The following is a 19,097-nucleotide window of genomic DNA, read 5'->3' as shown; positions in this document are numbered from 1 at the left end:
AGGTGAACAGGTGTACCTAATAAAGTGGCAGGTGAGTGTATAATTATGAGTGAATGTTGAAAACATATCTTACACACATTTATTCATTTGTTTAAAATTTGCATGCTGCATGTTAATTCACACGGCATAGGAATAACTTAGGGAGCACATTAATCCATCTGAGCTCAGGTAAATGGATCAGTTTTTCTGTTGCATTGTAAAACATCAGTTTGTAGTTATTCATGTTGCCACAAGAGGTCAGTCTTGGCAAGGTGCCACACCATTCACAACTGGAAACATCATGAAGTCACACCTGAGTTTGTTAATGGAATTATGTTGAATTATGATATGAAGGATTCTTCACAGTGAGTCCAACATTTCTTGATAAAGTCCAGAAATTATTGTTGGACAGCATTTTGTTTGTCAGTCAATCAGATCCTAAGTCATCCACGTCGTTCAGGCTGTCCTCCATAGACTTAATGAGAGGAGGTGATTTCCTTTTACGCCTGTTGATGTCAAAAAATAAAATGACTTTGGTTAAAGAATAACATGATTTCATGTACGACCGTAAATTAAACGCAGAAACTCAGTGGCAGAAGGCGAGTGGTCACCTCATCTCGTTCCGCAGTGAGCTCAGTTGGCCATGAAGCTGCTCGTTGGCCTCGATCTGCTCGTCCAGTTCTCTCTGCAGCTTCTTCTTAGCGTGTTCCAGGCGCTCGATCTCCTCCTCCGCCTCGTCCATCTGCCTCTTCGCCGTCTTCAGCCTCTGAGTCAGCTGCAGAGTTCACAAAAGTGAGATTAATGAGTCACAAGTCTGCAGCTCCTGACTGCTTGATAGCTTTTTCTTTGTGGTAAAAGTCTACCTGGTCTCTCTGGCTCTGCAGGTTGATGTGTTCCTCGTCAGTCTGCATCTTCATCTCCTTCACTTTACGCTCCAGCTTGCGGTTCGCTTGTTGCAGGCTGTTGTTGTCTCTGAGAGCAAAGAGCATCAAATGATCACATGGCTGCTGCAGCTTCCTGTAACTCAACACCTTCCTAGTGTGTTTCGGACCACAGATACTCTCACTCTTACAACCACAGGGAAAGTGATATGGGTGGGTTCACTGCTCGGGAGCTACCATCAAGTATCTGACGGACCATTATCCCTGCGCTGGGAAATACATTCATATACATTTATTTTTGTTGAGAGCTATAAGGTCATTATCTTATATGCAGGTGCTCACCTCTCTTCTCCTTGTAGCCTTTCCTCTAGTTCCTGGATGCGGGTGTTCAGTTTGGAGACGAGTGAATCCTGGTTGGTCCTCTGTGATCCTTCCAGATGAGTCACTCTGCTCTTCAGGTCTTTGTTCTGACAGAGGAAATGAAACAGAAGAATGTCATAAATAAAGGGAAATTTAAATGTATCCTAGGGAGTTTTTCACCACTAATCGTGCTATGGATGTTAAAGAGCAGGAGGACACACTGCATGCACACAAGCAGGTGGACAGTCAGCCCAATCACCAGAAAAGATGTTGTATGTAATTTCAAGTTTCTTTATGTTTCAACAATGCTGTAGTCAGGTTTAGGCACAAAACCACTTGGTTTTGGTTAGGGAAAGATCATGTTTTATCTTAAAATAACCAGTGTTGGGGACGATCCCAGCAGGAAAAGCAGCGATGTCACGGTGAAAAACACCTGCTTTTCGCAGCACTTACCCTGCTGAAAAAAAAAGCAAAACACCAACTTTTGGGGGATAAGAAGCTGCAGGAAAAAGAGCCACGGTCGCTAAAAAACACCCACTTTTTAGGGATTGAATAGCCTCTGGAAAAACAGCTACATGTCCAAAAAGACACCTACACATCTGGGCTTAAAAGCCTCGGGAAAATGAGCGACAGGTCTCTAAACACACCCACATTTGGTGACTGAAGAGCTGTTGGAAAAACAGTTATGGGTCCAAAAAAAACCCAAAAAAAAGGGACACATTTCTGAGCTGAAAAGCCTCAGGAAAATGAGTGACAGGTCCCTAAAAACAGCAATGGTTCACTAAGAAACACCACTTTTGGGGGATAAGAAGCCACAGAAAATAGAGCCATGAGTCGATAAAAAATACCCACATTGGAAGGCTGAAAAGCCTCTAGAAAAACAGCTACAGATCCAAAAAGACACCTACATTTCTGTACTAAAAAGCCTCAGGAAAATGATCGACAGGTCCCTAAAAAACAGCAACGGGTCACCTAAAAAACACCCACATTTGGGGGGAAAAGAAGCCACAGGAAAAAGAGCCATGAGGCGCTAAAAATACCGGCACTTGAGAGCGAGCTGAAAAGCCTCTAGAAAAGCAGCTACAGGTCCATAAAGACACCTACATTTCTGTAGTAAAAAGCCTCAGGAAAATTAGCAACAGGTCCCTAAAAAACAGCAATGGGTCACTAAAAAACACCCATATTTGGGGGAAAAGAAGCCACAGGAAAAAGGGCAGCGAGTCACTAAAAAACACCCACATTTGAGGGCTGAAAAGCCTATCGAAAAACAGCTACAGGTCTGAAAAGATACCTACATTTCTTTGCTAAAAAGCCTCAGGAAAATAAGCGACAGGTCCCTAAAAAACAGCAACGGGTCTGGCTGAAGAGCTGCTGGAAAAACAGTGATGGGTCTCTCAAAACAACCAGTTTGGTCTCCAGTTTGGAAGGCATCTTGTCTATTTCAGCTAATGTGCTACATCACTTTAAAAACATTGATATGATACATGAAACCTGCAAATATGGACTGGGTTAGTGCGATACACTGTGCACCCAATGGTTTCACGCTATCCCACTGATCTACAAGCACTGTGCAGGTAAGGGCAGGAAAGAAGGAAAGTGCTAGCAGGTAAAAATGGATGTGAACGATGCAGGTTTCATTCTCAAAATCATTGCATGAAGAATAAAATGCCTTCGTGTTTGTTGAAGTTCAAGGACATACACACTAGGCTTTGGCAAGAGACACTGAATATAAACAGAAACTTTGTTTGTTTATGAGAAAACCCTGCCAGACTCCTTTAAGTAGGTTTACACTAGCATCTCAGCAGAGAGGGTTCAGTACCTGTCTCTCCAGGCTCATCTTGTCACACTCCAGGTCCTGCCTGACTGCTCTCTCCTGCATCAGCTCGCTCCTCATCTGATCCATCTGTGACATGCAGAGAGAAACACAGGTTTTAGCATTCAGTAGCGGTGGCAAGTAAATAAGTTTGTTTTTTCAAGTCTGGTATTTCAGTATAATTTTGAGATAGTTGCACTGAAATAGTAATATAGGTGTGGCAAGGTGTTCAGTGGTTAGTATTGCAAGAGGGTTCCTGCTTCGAACCCAGGGTGGGGGAGCCCTTCTGTGTGGAGTTTGCATGTTGGCCCTGTGTCAGCGTGGGTTTTCTCCGGGTGCTCCAGCTTCCTCCCACAGTCCAAAGACATGCAGGTTAATTGGTGACTCTCAATTAGCCGTAGGTGTGAATGTGAGTGTGAATGGTTGTCCGTCTCTATGTGTCAGCCCTGTGATAGTCTGGTGACCTGTCCAGGGTGTACCCGGCCTCTCGCCCAATCTGAGCTTGGATACGCTCCAGCCATCCTGCGACCCCCAACAGGATAAGCACTTACAGAAAATGTACTTTCCCTAAGTATCTGCATTTTATGCCAGATAAACTACTACTCCACTACATTCATCTGACAGCTGTAGTGACCAGTTACTGAAAAGATATAATTTTACCCAAAAGAGAAATCAATTCAACGCATTCTTTTGTCTCATGACCTCTTACAAAAAAAGCCTAGTTCAAGCCTGTTGTCATGTTTCACATGTGTATTGAGTTTTTAGCACTTCTACCAGAGAGACATTTTCCATCTAAACTCTCACACGGTTAAATTAAATAACTTTATGAATCAACAAAGAAATCAGTCAAAAGTCCAAAATATAAAAAAGTGGGAACCAGAACTTCTATGCTCTTATTGGGGTGGACAGTTGGGGGGAGCAGGCAAATTTATGTTTCCTAATATAAATCAAGGCTGCAGTATAGGTCATAAAGCCCACCTCCTCGGTGTTAGTGAATGTTACTTTCTTAATATATACCCCAGCCCCAAAAAATTCTACACCTATGCATATACTTATATATGTAAGTAGTTAAAGGTAGGTCCAGCTCAGCCACCTACAACAACAAAAAATGTGCTACACACTGCTGCACCTGTATTATTACTACTGTACTGTACTACCATACTAATACTGCATTAATACTAATACTTCTGTACTTTACTCAAGTAGTATTTGTCATGCAGATCTTTACATAAAATGAACTGTTCTTGCACTGCTGTATTGGTATTGTGTTGGTAATGGATCCATTACTTCCACCACTAACATTCAGTCACACTATATAGTATAACCTAAATGTGTAGTAAGTTAGCAAGGGTAAAACATGTGGGCACTAATTCTTTATGACAATTTATGACCAGTTTTATATGGGCTTCACTTTCTATGTTCTTCCTTCCATACTGACTGAAACCACTCATTAAAAAGAGCAGTACCTCCTGAAAAGCACTTTCAGGTGAAACTAAAAGTTCCCAGCTTAATTCCTAAAATAAGAGGAAATGCAGTCTGGTCTGAGCAGCCACATCAGATCTAAAGGCTCTCTCCTCTCTAATAACATCCAGAGGCCCAGTGAAGGGAGTGTGAATAGCTGCTCACAATAGTTTGCTGTTTTTTGTCTTTGTACCATGTTTTGTGTCAATTAGTCTGCAGCGCTTTGCTCCCATGAATGGTGGCCTACTTTACGGGGCGCATCGAGGACGTGAGGCTCTTATGACGACATCAGCGATGAAGAAACATGTATGAAGTCAGCGCAGTTCAGTTGTGTTTCAGGGCTGTTACAAAGCAAACGTTAGGAAACAAAGCAAAAAGTGTCTGAGGGGAAATCTGAGTGCTCAGCCCTACATCTGTTTATAATCAAAACAGACGGAGGGCTGGGTGCTCAAACTGAAGCCGGAGCGTAAAGGTTGTCTCTTCACAGTTGGGGGAATCTATCAATGTTAGCAAACACAAAATGAGAGGGAGGGAGTGAACCTGCCTGCTCTTTGGTTTTGTCTAACCGCTCCATCAGGCGGTCGGCACTGCTGCGCTCATCATTAACATCTTCTTGTAGCTGGCTGATGCGTCCCTGAGAGGAGAGGAGCACATGAAAACCATCATGAAGTTAATACATATTGCATCATACTGTAATGTTTACAAGTACAGAGGACATGATGAATCTATCTCCTGAGGCTGTGGTTAGAAAACTGGCTCAGATTTTTAAAAGGGTATTGGGTAATAACACATGAAGAAAGCTGTGGAATAAATGCAGTACCACAACACTATAAGTATTTTGTACATGTGTTCAATGCTGAATGAGAGTCAGCGAAGGAGTGAAAGAAGATTCCTGAGAACACCCAGACAGGTCTGATAACTTTGTACAGTAAACATGAGTTTCCTCAGTCGATATGCAGTGTCAACAGTGATCGCACTGGTGTCACCGTGTGATGTTGTGTCATCAGCAAGACAAACAGTGCTGAGCTGGCAGATGTTGTTGCTATGGCTCTTTTCAGCACCCTTATAGTTCACAGGAACAAGTGAGAGCAAATACTGGCTACTGACAGATAAACACTTCAAAACATGTGATAAGCTGAAACATGTTCGACCGTGTGCTCTGATGAGAGTGAGCTCAGTTTGTAATTTTAGGTCCAGATGATCATTAGTTTAGAGCTGCAGCTTTTTAGCAAACATGTATACAGTTTATCATTATTACAGAGAACATTGCTGCTGTCATCCAAACACCTCATAACTCCTCTTATGTTTAAAGTGTAAGTAAAGGATGAGATGTACTGTTTATGTGTCAAAATCCTCCAGAACATCATGTACGAATGTGATGTTAAATAAACAGGCTTGTTTTGTTTTTGATAAATGAGAAATTCTTTGCAGGTGCTGAGTCACAATGATCTGCACAAAAAGACAGTGTGACCCAAGAGAAGACACTGTAGTCAAAATATTGTCCAGTATTGCCACAGTAAAATAAGACATGGGAATCAAGGGGCAGAAACTGAGTAATCTCTCTTCTTTTTCACAAATAAGCCACAATTGATTCATGTTTATGTTGATGCAAATGTCATTTATTTTCTACACCCTGCAATGTGACGAACTATAACTATTATTTGAATCATGAATTAATGTTCATCCTGTGCCAGCATCTTAATGGGGCACGCCACCAAATTTTACACATTTGTTTTACTGGTCGTAAGTGGTGCTACTCAGCCCAAGAGCTCAATACTGCCGCAACAAAGACTCTTCGTTACACCAACTTTGATATTTTAAACTGAATCAAACTCATTATAATGCTGCCCCAGTGTGTGATGTTAGATAGCAAAAGAGGCGTGGCAGGCGTGACATGTAACACAACAGCATTGGCCTCTAGTGTGACATATAACATACACACTGTCAGCGCTTAGAAAACCATTATGATGGCATAACATGGCAATAACAATAATCTACCATCCCTGTTACATGATGGCTGATCTCACCCTCTGCTCTGAGGGTAAGGAGCTCCAGAACCTCACTGTCTCCCTGGTGTGCGGACATGTTTGGTTGCTGTTTTTGTTCTTTGAGTTAGCTGCTAACTGCTAACTGCTGTTTGTTTAATCTCCCATTGGTGGGTTGAAAACATCGTCAAAATGGTACACCCGCACCGTCCTGCCTGCTCACATGTTTACACAGATGTCTATTTTACTCTGTTGCTACCTCTGCTGCCCGCTCAGAGGTGGAACAACTCTGTTACCCCCTCATTACATGTTTGCACCTTTTATGCTAAACAGCGACATGGAATAAGGGCGCACAACTATAAAAAGGGGCTTGTGCTATATAATGTCTTGAAGACCACATATGTATAACCTTTAACTGCAAAATTGGCCAGTCAGAGAAGGTCTAATGAAATATGAAATTTAGGATGTTGGTGAAGATTCTCAGTCATTCAGGTCATGGTTATCTTCCTCTCTCATCCAAGAGACGTCTTTTGTCCATAACTCAGAACTAAAGAAGCCTCTTGGGTAAGCGGTGAAACAACTTCAAGAAACTTAAGAAGCACTTAAGAAATTTAGGATCCACTGGATCAGTGGCAATCCTAGATTCTGTGGGGCCCCGGGCAAAGAAACCCCCCAAGGTCCTGTCCTAACTAACATTATCCAGCTGCCATACGGTAGCTGGGGTTTTGGGGCAGTGGCAGTACACTGTATAAGCCTTAATGGGAGCTTTTAGGGGGTTTATAGTTGTCATTGTAAAATATGCTAATATTAGTGGCCACCGGGGGCCCCTTTTCCCAATTTTTTTTTGAGGGGCCCCAAACATTTGTCTGGTTCGCCTCTCCTGGCGGTGTATGTACCCCTTGGATCCAGTGTTTTGACCCATTTTGTACCCATACTAGAGAATAAATATCAGATCATTGTGTTCTCTGCTGAATCCTTTTGGACCATTCTGTTCCTACGTTGAGGCCGCTGAGACATTCACCTCCATGAGTTTGACCTGCCGCTCACGCTCTCCCACCGTGGTTGCATTCCTCTCCTCCAGCTCCTCCACCTTCTGCTCCAGCTGCCGGCCCCTCAGCTGGGCCTCCTGCTGCTCCCTGCGACACCGCTGCAGATCCTCCTCCAGAGGAAGCAGCTGAACACATAACAGACGACAGAGCAAGCACACACTAACTAACATGCAATGTCTGCTGTTGGGTAATGGTCAGTTAGCTAAACACATATGCAGAATTATTAGGCGGCTCTTTATGTTTCTATTGAATCTCGCTCTGAACACTTAATCAGAAGAAAAACACTGAAACAAAGCGACATAACTCCTTTCCCTTCCTGCTGTTGACTTTTCATTTTATTTTATTGGTGACTCAGACAGTTGAACCCACATGCTGATGAATCAGTGAGACAATGAGCACCACACCTCTTCCTGAAGTTTTTTGGCTGCCAGTCGGGATTTCTCCAGCTCTGCTCCCTTTTCCTGCAGCTGTCTCCGTAGCTCGTCCAACTCCCTCTGACTCCTCTCTCTGGCCTCGTCGACCTGGTTCTGAAGTACATCTGTGGATGCCTCACACTCCTCCATGATGCTAGTCATCTGAAATAAACAAAGAGTGTCTTCAGTGAGATAAGTGGACCTCATTGGGTATATGGACAAGACAAGTACAAGAAATACCAGCTGTTTCTGCTGATCTCATGTGGCTGCAGGGTTAAGATAACAAAGTTCCAGTTCTCATTTGGCTCCTGAATTTTCCCATAGGGCCCAATAAATAGTCCAGGTCTACCTCTCACCTTCCTCTGCAGCTGCTCCACAGTCCTGTCCTGCAGAATCCTCTCATCCTCCAGCTCAGTTTTTGTCTTCCACAGCTCCTCTATTTGTCTCCTCTCCTCCTTGAGCTTCTCCTTCAGGTCCCTGTGCTCATGATTGAGCTTGGTCAACTTACTCTGGGAAGAAAACAAACAAAGGAAACTGGAGACTGTGAGCTGTCGAGCATAGCGAAAAAGACATTTCACGGTGTAGAGAGGCAACAAACGTGAAGAGAGACGGGATGGTATGGAACAAACTGCGTGGCAGTTACATGGTATACATCTCATAAAGCTGTTTCTCTACAGCTAACAGCAACCTGGCATTACCTGCACGTCCTCCAGGCGAGTGAGCAGTGACTGGTTAGACTGACACATCTCCTCCTCATTCCTCCTCACATCCCTCAGCACCTCCTCAACCTGATGCTTTTCCCTCTGAGGAACAAAGAAATAAAGAGATATGCATAGAGAACAATTATTTTGAAGTTAACTATTTCGTTATCTCAAGAAAACAAGCTTTGTTATCTCAAAATAATGAGATAATCAACCTGTTTTTAGGGTTAAACAAAAGGTTGTTTTATCTTATCTCGATAAAAATTAGCTTTGTTATCTCGAGATAACAACATAATTACAAAAAGGTCCATCAAAAATCAGAGTTGCCATGCCAGCATGCACAGATAGCATCCTGATAAAGGTAGCAACTGATTAAAGCTGAAAATGTCAATTCAAGGAGTACCTATTATTGATATTATTGATCGTGTCATGACCCTGGGATTGTTTATATTCTGTTATGCTATGGACATTGTTTTGGAGTTTGCTTCCTGTTTTATTTTGTAGATTCTCTCCTCATGTGTCTGGTTTTACTTCCTGTCTCTGTGTGTTTTCCGGCCTGTTTCCTGTCACACCTGTCTCGTTAGTCCTTCCCTGTTCCCAGAGTCTTCCCCTCACACCTGTTCTGCATTAGTCTTGTCTGCTCCACCCTTGTTGTTAGCCAATCTCCATTTCCCTCCTTTTGCCCATGTCTTCCTGCTCCAGCTGTGTCTCATTCTTGCGACTAGTTTTCTGTGTAGATATATATATATATACACCTGTGTGTTTCCTTTTGTCATTGGTCTGTGTTACTCCAGGGTGCATTCTGTGGTCGTTCCTGCATTCAGCCCTGCGTTATTCCTGTATTCATTCTTGTTCAGTTCCTGGTTGGTTTTCAGTTTGGTTTTTGTTCTGCTTTTGTTTGGACTTTAAGTTGCCTGCCTGTACTGGATGTTTTCAATCAGTTACATTACAGCTAGCTTTTTGTTAGAAACTCAGACTTTCTGTTGGTCTGCATTTGGGTCTTCCTCTGAACTGACAAGTGAGAGCCCAACACACTTTTGGTAACTTTCATTGCCAGGCTCCCTTGATGCTCCTGTGATGCACTTGGGCACAGGGTGGGATCAGATAGAATGCATTGTTGGTGGATGCATTTCAGGCTGTGACAGTCATGGTTTATCATATTCACTACTGTAGCGACTGCAAGAAACAAACTAAAAGTCACTGAGAGGCTGAGGCTGGGCCCGATAAACTTGTTTGACACGCCTACAGAAGACTTGCTGAGATCCAAAAAATGCGTTAAATAAATGTATTAATGAAAAAAAATCAATCTATCATAACCTGGACAAACTTATAAACGAAGTGATCACAGCAGACGAAGAAAAGTGCGGTCAACAAAAACTACGGCGACCCACTCACCCTCTCTCTCCGACCAAAAAAAAAAAAAACCACACAGGTGAGGATCAAATGCTCGTATAGATTGAGTGTCTCCTAGTAAACGCAATCACAAAAAATAAGAAACAATACTATCCCGAAACACTAACCAAAAACATATAACGATACAAAAAATATAAACCATCCCAAAACAAATTACATTCATGGCTCCTTCAACTACTTTGACCCCCTTTATTCATAAGCCTCCCATCATCAAGACACACTAACAGCTTGGGATTCCTCTGAGGAGATAAAGCTTGTTTTCTTAAGCTAACAAACTAAAGCAACCTTTTGTTTCTCGTGATAACGGGTTGATTATCTTGTTCTCTCAAGATAAAATAATCAACTTGTGATCTCGACATAACAATATTAAAAAAATAACAGGGAGGACAGCCGTTCTTGGCTTCCCTACAACTGTCAGTAAGATAAATGCTGATTAAAAAAGACATCCAGAAACAAACTTGAGTGAATCAGTGTTCCCACCTCTAGCTGCTTTGCTCTCTGCTCCAACTGTCTCTCTGTGGTTTTTGACTCCTGGATTGCCTGACTCAGCTGATCCACCTTATTGTTCAGCTCCTGCACCTTTCCTCTCAGCTGATCTCTGTCCTGGCTCAGCTCCTTCAGCTGCACCTTCGCTGCTCCTCTCTCCTCCTCTGCTTCGACCCTCTTCTGACCCAGCAAAGCACTGCTCTGTGACAGAGGACAGAAAAATAAATGATAAAACTCTGGTTTGACTTTTGGAAATAAAGAGAAATAGTAAAATGAATGTTGCTTTGATACCTCTTTTGCCAGGTCTAAATCTTTAAGCAGCTTCTCAAACTCATTTTCATATTCCTCCTTCAGAGCTGCCATGTATGAATCATGAGTCTCCACCTCCTCTTTGAGCGCCCCCTTCAGGGCGCTGAGCTCCCTCTCCCTGCGGTGCAGCACCTCCTCCTGCTCCTCCTTCACCTGCAGCATCTCCTGAAAGTCTGCACGAAGCCGCACCATTTCCTGACAAACATCCATCAAAATACTATGTCACTACCTCGAGTCCAGGGAAGGAGCTTTACAGCTGCTGTCGTCTGTGAAGTGTATCTTGTTCATGTGGTTTCATTTACCTCCAGAAGAACTTCTTTCTCTGTATTTATCACCTCGGCCCTCTTGGCCTGGTCCAGCTCGTCATGCATCTCGGAGAGCTGCTGCTGAAGGTCTTTCATCTCCGTCTTAGACCTATCCCTCTCTGCCTTCATCTGAGTCAGCCTGACATCATACAAAAATGTGCAGGAAAGACAGATGACAGACAGAATTTAGTTTAGTATAAAGCAAGGGAAGAAGCCTGCTTTGACATTTTAAAAATATGTTTGATGGAACTAGATAACAAGAAAGAGTATCTGCTGCACACTTAATCCAAATGGTATTTGACCCCGCTTTCGGTCAAATGACCTTCATCGGATCATACATCACAGTTCACTTGAATGACCTGAGAGTATGAGCAGGAGCTTAGGTAAAGAAAAAGGAGCACAGCATGAAGTTCATGGCTATTTAGTTCTGCATTTCAAACCCGTTTCATCTGCTTTCAATGGAAAACATTTAACTTTGTTTGATGGACTTTGGTTTGTAACATCTACAGGAATAATTTAGAGGAATTTGTTTTTTCTTATCGAAAGTTGGGACCCTGACACACCAAACCAACCATCAATGTCGAGCCGTCCGTCTGTCACCCTAATCTTTGCAGTGTGTCCTGTACTGTTGGCGCTAGTCAGCCCTTGTCTGCTGTTTATTGGTCGATTTAGCGCGTTCAGTCGGTGTCGAAGACAGTGGAGCCCATTCATGAGTGAAATCACTCTGATTGGTAGTTCAGTGCAGCGCCCAAGAAGAGAAATGAAAGTGAGGAAAGTAAACAAACAACTAAAGTCAAAAGGGCATGAGATCTAAAAAACAAACTTGTTACATAAGTTGGATTTCTTTTTTTGCCCTTGAGCTCTTTAACAGAAACAATTAGCACCTAGCAACAACTAGCTCGTGGTAAATGTCATTTGTTCTTTCAACATTGTGCTAACTGGCTAACTAGCGCCTCAAATCTGTCCTGTCGGCCTTCTGGTTTCCCTCTGAATGACGAATACAAACTACCGCTGCCTGCTGGTATGGAGAGTTATTTCCTCTGACACAGCCGCAGAACATACGTGCTATTTGGCCTTCGGCTATAGTCTCTATGATGTGTTCAAGTGCAACATTTTGGCTGAGACACAGTCAACATGAGGAGATGCATTAGTCTGCCTTCATCGCCACTAGTTGTGAGTTTGATGTGTCTGGGCCTTTAGATAAAAAGTTCAGATACCACTCTCGTTTCTGTACGATGAAAAAGAGGCTACAGCAGCTGGTTAGCTTAGTTTGGCATGAAGGCTAGGCACAGTGACTCTGTCCAAAGGTCACAAAATCAACCTGTCATCTGAAGCCAACTTATTTACACGTTACACCTCGTAGAAACAATGAGTTCAAAACAATGTGCTGCAATATTTCTTGGCAGCTTAGCAGCAACTTCCAGAAGCCAAGGAACAGCTAGTCAATAGTGGGCTGGCTGTTTCCTTCTGTTTCCAGTTATTAATGGAAATTTGACGGGGGTTGAGGGAGAGGAGGGGTGTTAAAATGTGATGGTTTTCTTTATGACAGCCCTCATTTAGCCGAAAAGATCTGGACATTTTTATATAGCATAATTTCATTATAGTCTTTGCTGAGTGACTCTGAGGTCAGATTCTTACTCCTGTTTGGTAGAATGAAGTTCAGCCTCGATCTCGGCCAGTCTGTCGCTGAGTTTGCAGAGCTCTTCCTGACTTTTAGCCAACTCTTCCTGCAGTTTCTTCTTCTCTGTCCTGGCCTTTTCACAAGCCTTGGCCAGAGTCTTTTCATTCTGCACAACAGAAAACAACATCATCAGTCACAGGAATAGGAAGTGAGTGTTTAAGACGTGAATCAGCAGGATGGGGCTGCACTACACCTTAATCTCTGTTTCCAGTTTTTGCTTTAATTCAGATACTTCTCTCTCCAGCGCGGCCTGTTTCTGCTGCAAAAGCCTCACCTCAGCTGCGTTATCCTACATGTGAGAAAAGGGAGACGCCCAACATCACCGTTAGTTTCAGACAAAGACATTAAATCACGCTGTACAGTGACCTACACTTGCAAACATCTCATCCCAACACACACTTTCTCCTCCTCCACATTTTCAGCAGTCTTCCACTTGACCTGGTTGACCTTTTCAAGCAGCAGGGTGACTTTCTTCTGAGTGGTGGAGTCATCATCACTTGTCCTGAGAGGCGAGAGGAATATTTCACAAACACTCCAGTACTAACAGGGTGCAATGATAAAATCAAATTTAGTCAGTTGCTAAACAAAGACATGGCAGTGAAGGACCTCTCAGCGGTGTGAAAGGAAAAGGTGTAACTGTTTTCACTCAAAACTGCTTTAGGTACACAATGTTTTTTAAAACAAGAGCTCTACTTCAGCACATTTCCAAAAAAAAAGGCCAGTGATGGATTGTAAAAACTTTCCATGTGAAGAAGTTATTTTATCAGTGGAAACAAGTACATGCTCTGCATTCCTGACTGCTGCGTGAGCACACACAGCTGGAGCGGCACCCCCTTATCTCACTGCACTACATGATCACAACCACGAGTTAATCACCCAAAGGTGACTGTAGGGTTAAACAAACAAAAAAAGACAATGTAAAAGAGGAACTTCAGACGCAAGCTTATTCATTAGGCTGTTTTAAAGGAAAAGACAGTTTGTGAAATATGGATGTGCGTTCCTGCTGAATTTGAGATGCAAAGATTGATACCTCTCTCATATTTGCACATTAAATATGAAGCTACAGCTGTTTAGCTCAGCTTAACATAAAGGCTGCCGCTGGACACAGGGGGAACCAGCTAGCCTAGCTCTGTCCAAAGGGAACAAAAAATATGCCTACCAGCACCTCTAAAGCTCACTAATAAGATGTTAAGTCTCTTCAGTTTGACTCCAGATAGTTACTGTGTCTGTACAAGAAGAAGTCCAGAACGTAACCCCTTGTAAAATGGCAGGGGCTGGTAGGTGTGTTGAGCAACCTTTCGTCTTTTTAAAAATCTAATTTTATTCCATTTTAACTGATTTTATCTAGGTTTTTGTTAAAGCTCAAGTGAATAGGATTGAGGGTCATTTAATGGCAGGAATGGGATACAATCTTCCTAACTATGTTTTCATTAGCCTATAATCACCGTAAGAATCATTTTCGTGTTTTCGTTATCTTAGAATAAGTTGTTTATATCTACAGAAGAGTGGGTCCCCTTCCATGGAGTCTGCCATGTTGTTTCTACAGTAGCCCAGAACGGACAAACCAAACATTGGTTCTAGTAAGGGCCATTCCCGTATGCATTTTCGTGTAGTTCTCCTACATGCTTGGCACATGGGAGATGTTTCAGTTGGTTGAAATCTGCAGCCTCACTACTAGATGACTCCAAAGCCTTCACACTACATCTTTAAAACATGTTTATAATGTTGCATTAATGCATTGCTTGTGTAAAGCACTTTAAATTGCCTCTGTGTTTAAAAAGTTGCAATACAAATAAAGTTGCCTTGCTTTTATGCAAAGCTAAGATAAGCTAGCTGCTGGATGTAGCTTCATATTTCAGGTACAAAGATGAGACTGGTCTCAGTCTTCTCATCTAACTCCCAGCAAGAAAGCAAAAAACATATTTTTCAAATTTAACTAACAGTCTTCAGGTGCGAGTGGCACTTACCCATCCTTGAGGTACGTGAACAGAATTTGTTTTGCCGTGTCTTCAGGTGGATCTACTGAGAGTTCTTGCTGTCCTTTCAGAAGATCAGGGGTGACCTGGTTAGGGAATATACACCTCATAAATACACCCTTTCAAATGACAACTGTGTCACGCCACAAATCTCTTTACCTGTGCGTCTCTTTCATCTGATTCATCAGTCTGTTCACTGCCTGATCTGGAGATGGAGGGTTTCTCTGTGCTGTGAAGTAGTCTCACAGCCTGTGGAGACATCGTCTCTTTTCCCATGTGTCCTTTAAGCAGTGTGCTGGGCTTGTTCTCGTCCTTCGGCATCGAGGCTTCTCCGCCGAGGAGTCGGGCCCTAGCTGACCCCGGAGGATATATACCACATGTGGTCTCACCCCTGATGCCCTTCAGAGACGAGGCTCTGCTGGAGGAAGAGGAAGAGGATGAGGAGTCCGAGGTTCGACTACTGTCTACGCTGCGTGACCTTCGACACTGCTCTGGGTTCAATCGGTTCCTGGGGCCTCCTCTTCCCCTCCGCTGGCTGCTGTTGAACTGGCTTATGAGCTTCCCTACAGACATGAAGGGGTCTGAATCCACTGAATTTGGGGACCTCGCAGGGGCTTGTCTACCTGAGGGAGGTGTGTTGTTCTGGGCGACTTCACTCTGGTCTCCCTCTGGGCCCTCAGCGGGCAGAGGGATCCTGGGTTTGTTCACGTTGACAGTCTCAGAAAGACGGTTTGTGTTTAGCTGTGCAGGTCGAGAGACTGAAGCTGAAGGAAGAACTAAGTCCAGGTTATTACTTTCAGGGTCATAAGGTCTCAGAATCTCTGGGTGTTTCTGATAATGAAACAAGGGGGAGGTTGATGGAGAGTGTCTTTCATTCACAGACCTCCTCACTATGCCAGGATTGTACCCCGCTTGGTGAGTGATGACAGAGATGTCCCGGTGGTTCTCCTGACCAGAGCTGTTCAGAACTACATAGGGTTGACCTTTAATCCCCTGGATCTGCACCCTAACTCCAAACAAGTTGTCCTGGCTGCCTTTGGGACTACGTGGCTGCATGTAGTTCCTCTGTATCCTGACGTCTGGAGAGCCGCTCAGCCTGTGAGACTCCATTGTGACTCAGAGCTGGTGAAAAAACAAACCGGCACGTTTAAAATGACACCCTGCATGGGAACTGAGACTGATGCATCAGGTTGGTGAAGCTGAGGCTGGTGTTTACACAACACTGGAGCAGGGTCAGAGCCACACTGGGACACAATGACAGACGTGCAGGGAGCTCCTCACACAGCTGCACTCAGCCAACATAAAGACAGAATAAATGGACACTGACAAGAGCCTGATATTGCTGTGCAATTGAAACAGCTCCTTCTGTGTGCTCATGACAGTGTACTATTGTACAACTGCATGACGACTACAACTGGCCGGGGTCTCCGAGGTGTCGTCACCCACTTCATGGGATGACACTAGTGGAAATTTTTTTGTCCACAAATATGTCACTGTGAGGCCGAAGCACAAGAACACAAGAGGTGTTGTGCAGTAGACAAAATGGTATCTTCTTAACAGCATCATTTAATTAATGACTTAACAGCTCATTTATAATTAGAGTTGCAAAATTAATCAAAATATTATCGAAGTCGCAATATGGCCAAGTGCAATACTCAAATCGCAGGAGCTGAAATTTTTTGATAAAGGTAAAATGTGTCACAATATACCATTATAAATCAAGTACTGTGATGCTACAGAAATGCCCCGGCCTATAAATCGTAACAAAACATGCTTGTTTGGTTCAGACCCCAGCAAAAATCACATCATCATCATTTTTATATTCTTCTTTACGGTGAAAATAAAATGCAAAAATTACTATTCCCACTGAAATCGGAACTCATATCTTCACAGTAATATCTGTCAAAGTACCATAAAACTTCAGTTAATAGCCTGGTCCCAATTAAATGCAGAGTCCATTTTACTAGCCCAGTTTAGCTACACATTTTGACAAATAAATGCCTGTCTCAATTAGACACTGGTTTGGTTCCCAAGCAGCTTTATTTATAGCAGGCCCTCGGTTGTATTAAAGCGGGTTGTTGGCTACCTCAAATTATGTGTCCATTCCTCGATTACTCTGTAAGTTATTTATATTGCTTTAGTCTGTAAGGGTCCTTAGATCAAATGAATCAAAAGGGATTTTCATGAAAATTAATCCAAGTTGTGAGAAAGCCAGGTGCTGTAATCCTTGACAGCAGTAATTTACTCTCTCTCTGATGTGCTGTTTGTCGGAGCTAGATCAAATAAATGATTTATAGTTGATATATAATCTGAAGCCTCACTTTTATCCAAGTAATATTCATACTCTTTCAAATAAACAATTTAATTGTATTTCCCATCTTTCTTGAGAAGAGTTTTGTATCAAAGGAATTAAAGGCCTGTCCCATATAGATGCCTATGCCTCATATAGACCTGTTTATTTCAGCGATTTGAGCAAATAATAGCCCGGGCTATTAACTGAAGTCTTTCAGCAATTGCAATCATGCATCCTATTTTTAATAATAGGTAAGTTCAGTAAATAATATTGGAACCACTTTCCAAGAGTTTCTTTACAAGTTGGTCTGTGATTGCTTTACTAATAGTTAATATATTATTTACAAATGCTTTACAGATCAGTTGTAAGCTATCAACATGAACAACTTTTGGGCTGCCAGGTTGTGGAAATCCCCCTCCAATATGACTCTTGCTTTGTCCTTGAAACGAACTCTTAAATTCATCGGAAAATCCCCTCAAATGGAGTGTTTGACCACCAAAATGTACATAAATTTTTAACATAGGCTACTTTGACAACAGTAGCACTGTAGGGCCGGTCAGTATGAGACAAGACATCATCTACTACATTACAATAAAGTGATTTAATTTTCTGAACTTACCAGACTGCTGTAGATGTTCTAATATTTGCCTTTAACCACTTAGTCACGATATCCACATTAATTATGATCCACATTAATGATGATTACTTATCAGAAATCTCACTGTGTAAAAGCTCCACTAATCTACAGTCAATTAAGAGCTGGCTTAAAGGACAAACTAAGTAGTCTGCACTAGAGGAGGATGTTTTACAACCTGGCAACCCCAATAATGTTCTTATTAATAACTTACAACTGTTTTATGAAACATTAGTAAATATTTATTGACCATGAATAACGCCACTAATACCAGCTAACAACCTCTGTATATAAAGTGAGCTTTATTAAAATAAGTAAACATATTAATCCAAATCAAGATCCCATATTTCAAAAATGTATTAAATTATTTTTTCTTCATTTTATTTTACTTCATCACACTTTTTTTTAAACTTAATCATCAACTTAAACTTGTAAAATTGACGTCTCGCTGTTCATGGTGAATCCCACTCAGGTGAAAATGCGGATCTGCGTTTATCCGGTTTGACTTGATGAACTTTACTTCATACTTTTAACGGTAAATAAAGTCTAACTGCGAAAACACACACAGGCACAACAAGAACACCTACATCAATCGGAAAGCCTATCCCTAAAAAACGTGATCTTTACAGGCTGCTGACAGATGAAGAAAGAAGATTTAAAAAAAACACCTCAAAGTGCATTAAGGTCCTTAAACTCACCGCTGAGCCGCAAACACACAACAAAACGCTGCAGAAACAATACCGTGTTACTATGTTGAGGAAACACGAGTTAGAGACACATCGATCTGAGCTGAAACTTACCCGCTGTGTGTCCTGTCTGAGGGCTGAGCGGAGTCCTCTTCCTCCTCCTCCTCCTCCTCCTCTGTCCGCTCAGACTGCCCTGCCTCCTGGACCCGCTCAGAGAGGCGTTCACTGCCTGCTCCGTGTCAGAGATTCAAAACATATGATCTGCTGCTGCAGTTAAGCGCCTCTTATTGAAGCCAAAAAAAGACGCTGTGGGCTGGATTGGGAGGGTTACTTTTTAATCCACTACAGATTACTGAATACACGCCCTAAAAGTAATTTGTAACGTATTCTATTAAATTACTAAAACTTAATTACATATTGTAAATACTTTGGATTACTTTTGGAATACTTCCTGTCCACACTATATCCGTAAATACGCACCTCTGTCATGTAGATAAACCAAGGTACAAAACAAAACAAATAAAGCAATTCCTTAATCTATTGTAAAGACAGTAACTGTATTCAGAATACCACAATTTAACTGTAATTGTAACGAAATACAGTAACTCATATTTTGTACTTTAAAGGCGCAATTTAGCTACCTGTATTCAATTACTCCCCAACCCTGCCTGT

General features: G+C 42.4%; 1 protein-coding gene across 6 annotated transcripts; it reads right to left on the bottom strand.

Moving 5' to 3' along the window:
* Positions 1 to 56: 56 nt before the first annotated feature.
* Positions 57 to 18,672, bottom strand: LOC125888120 (cingulin-like protein 1). Of its 6 annotated transcripts, none has more exons than XM_049575341.1 (19): positions 18,540 to 18,672; positions 14,972 to 15,934; positions 14,804 to 14,898; positions 13,236 to 13,338; positions 13,030 to 13,125; positions 12,794 to 12,942; positions 11,153 to 11,294; positions 10,833 to 11,045; positions 10,536 to 10,742; positions 8,640 to 8,744; positions 8,298 to 8,450; positions 7,933 to 8,103; positions 7,501 to 7,653; positions 5,039 to 5,128; positions 3,040 to 3,123; positions 1,203 to 1,327; positions 843 to 951; positions 591 to 754; positions 57 to 485 (listed from the first exon to the last, which is right to left on the bottom strand). In XM_049575341.1, exons 2-19 carry the CDS (start codon positions 15,920 to 15,922, stop codon positions 407 to 409), a joined length of 3,189 nt encoding a protein of 1,062 aa, XP_049431298.1. In that variant the 5' UTR covers positions 15,923 to 15,934; positions 18,540 to 18,672; the 3' UTR covers positions 57 to 406. The 6 variants fall into 6 exon arrangements, with proteins under 6 accessions (XP_049431298.1, XP_049431301.1, XP_049431302.1 ...); XM_049575344.1 differs by having other exon boundaries at positions 13,275 to 13,338; XM_049575345.1 differs by having other exon boundaries at positions 13,284 to 13,338.
* Between the last annotated feature and the right edge of the window lie 425 nt (positions 18,673 to 19,097).

This window comes from Epinephelus fuscoguttatus, linkage group LG4, assembly GCF_011397635.1.
Source record: "Epinephelus fuscoguttatus linkage group LG4, E.fuscoguttatus.final_Chr_v1".
In the NCBI taxonomy this organism is placed as follows: domain Eukaryota; kingdom Metazoa; phylum Chordata; class Actinopteri; order Perciformes; family Serranidae; genus Epinephelus; species Epinephelus fuscoguttatus.
Note: the sequence above shows the minus strand (reverse complement) of the source record. Positions and strands in the feature narration are given on the sequence as shown.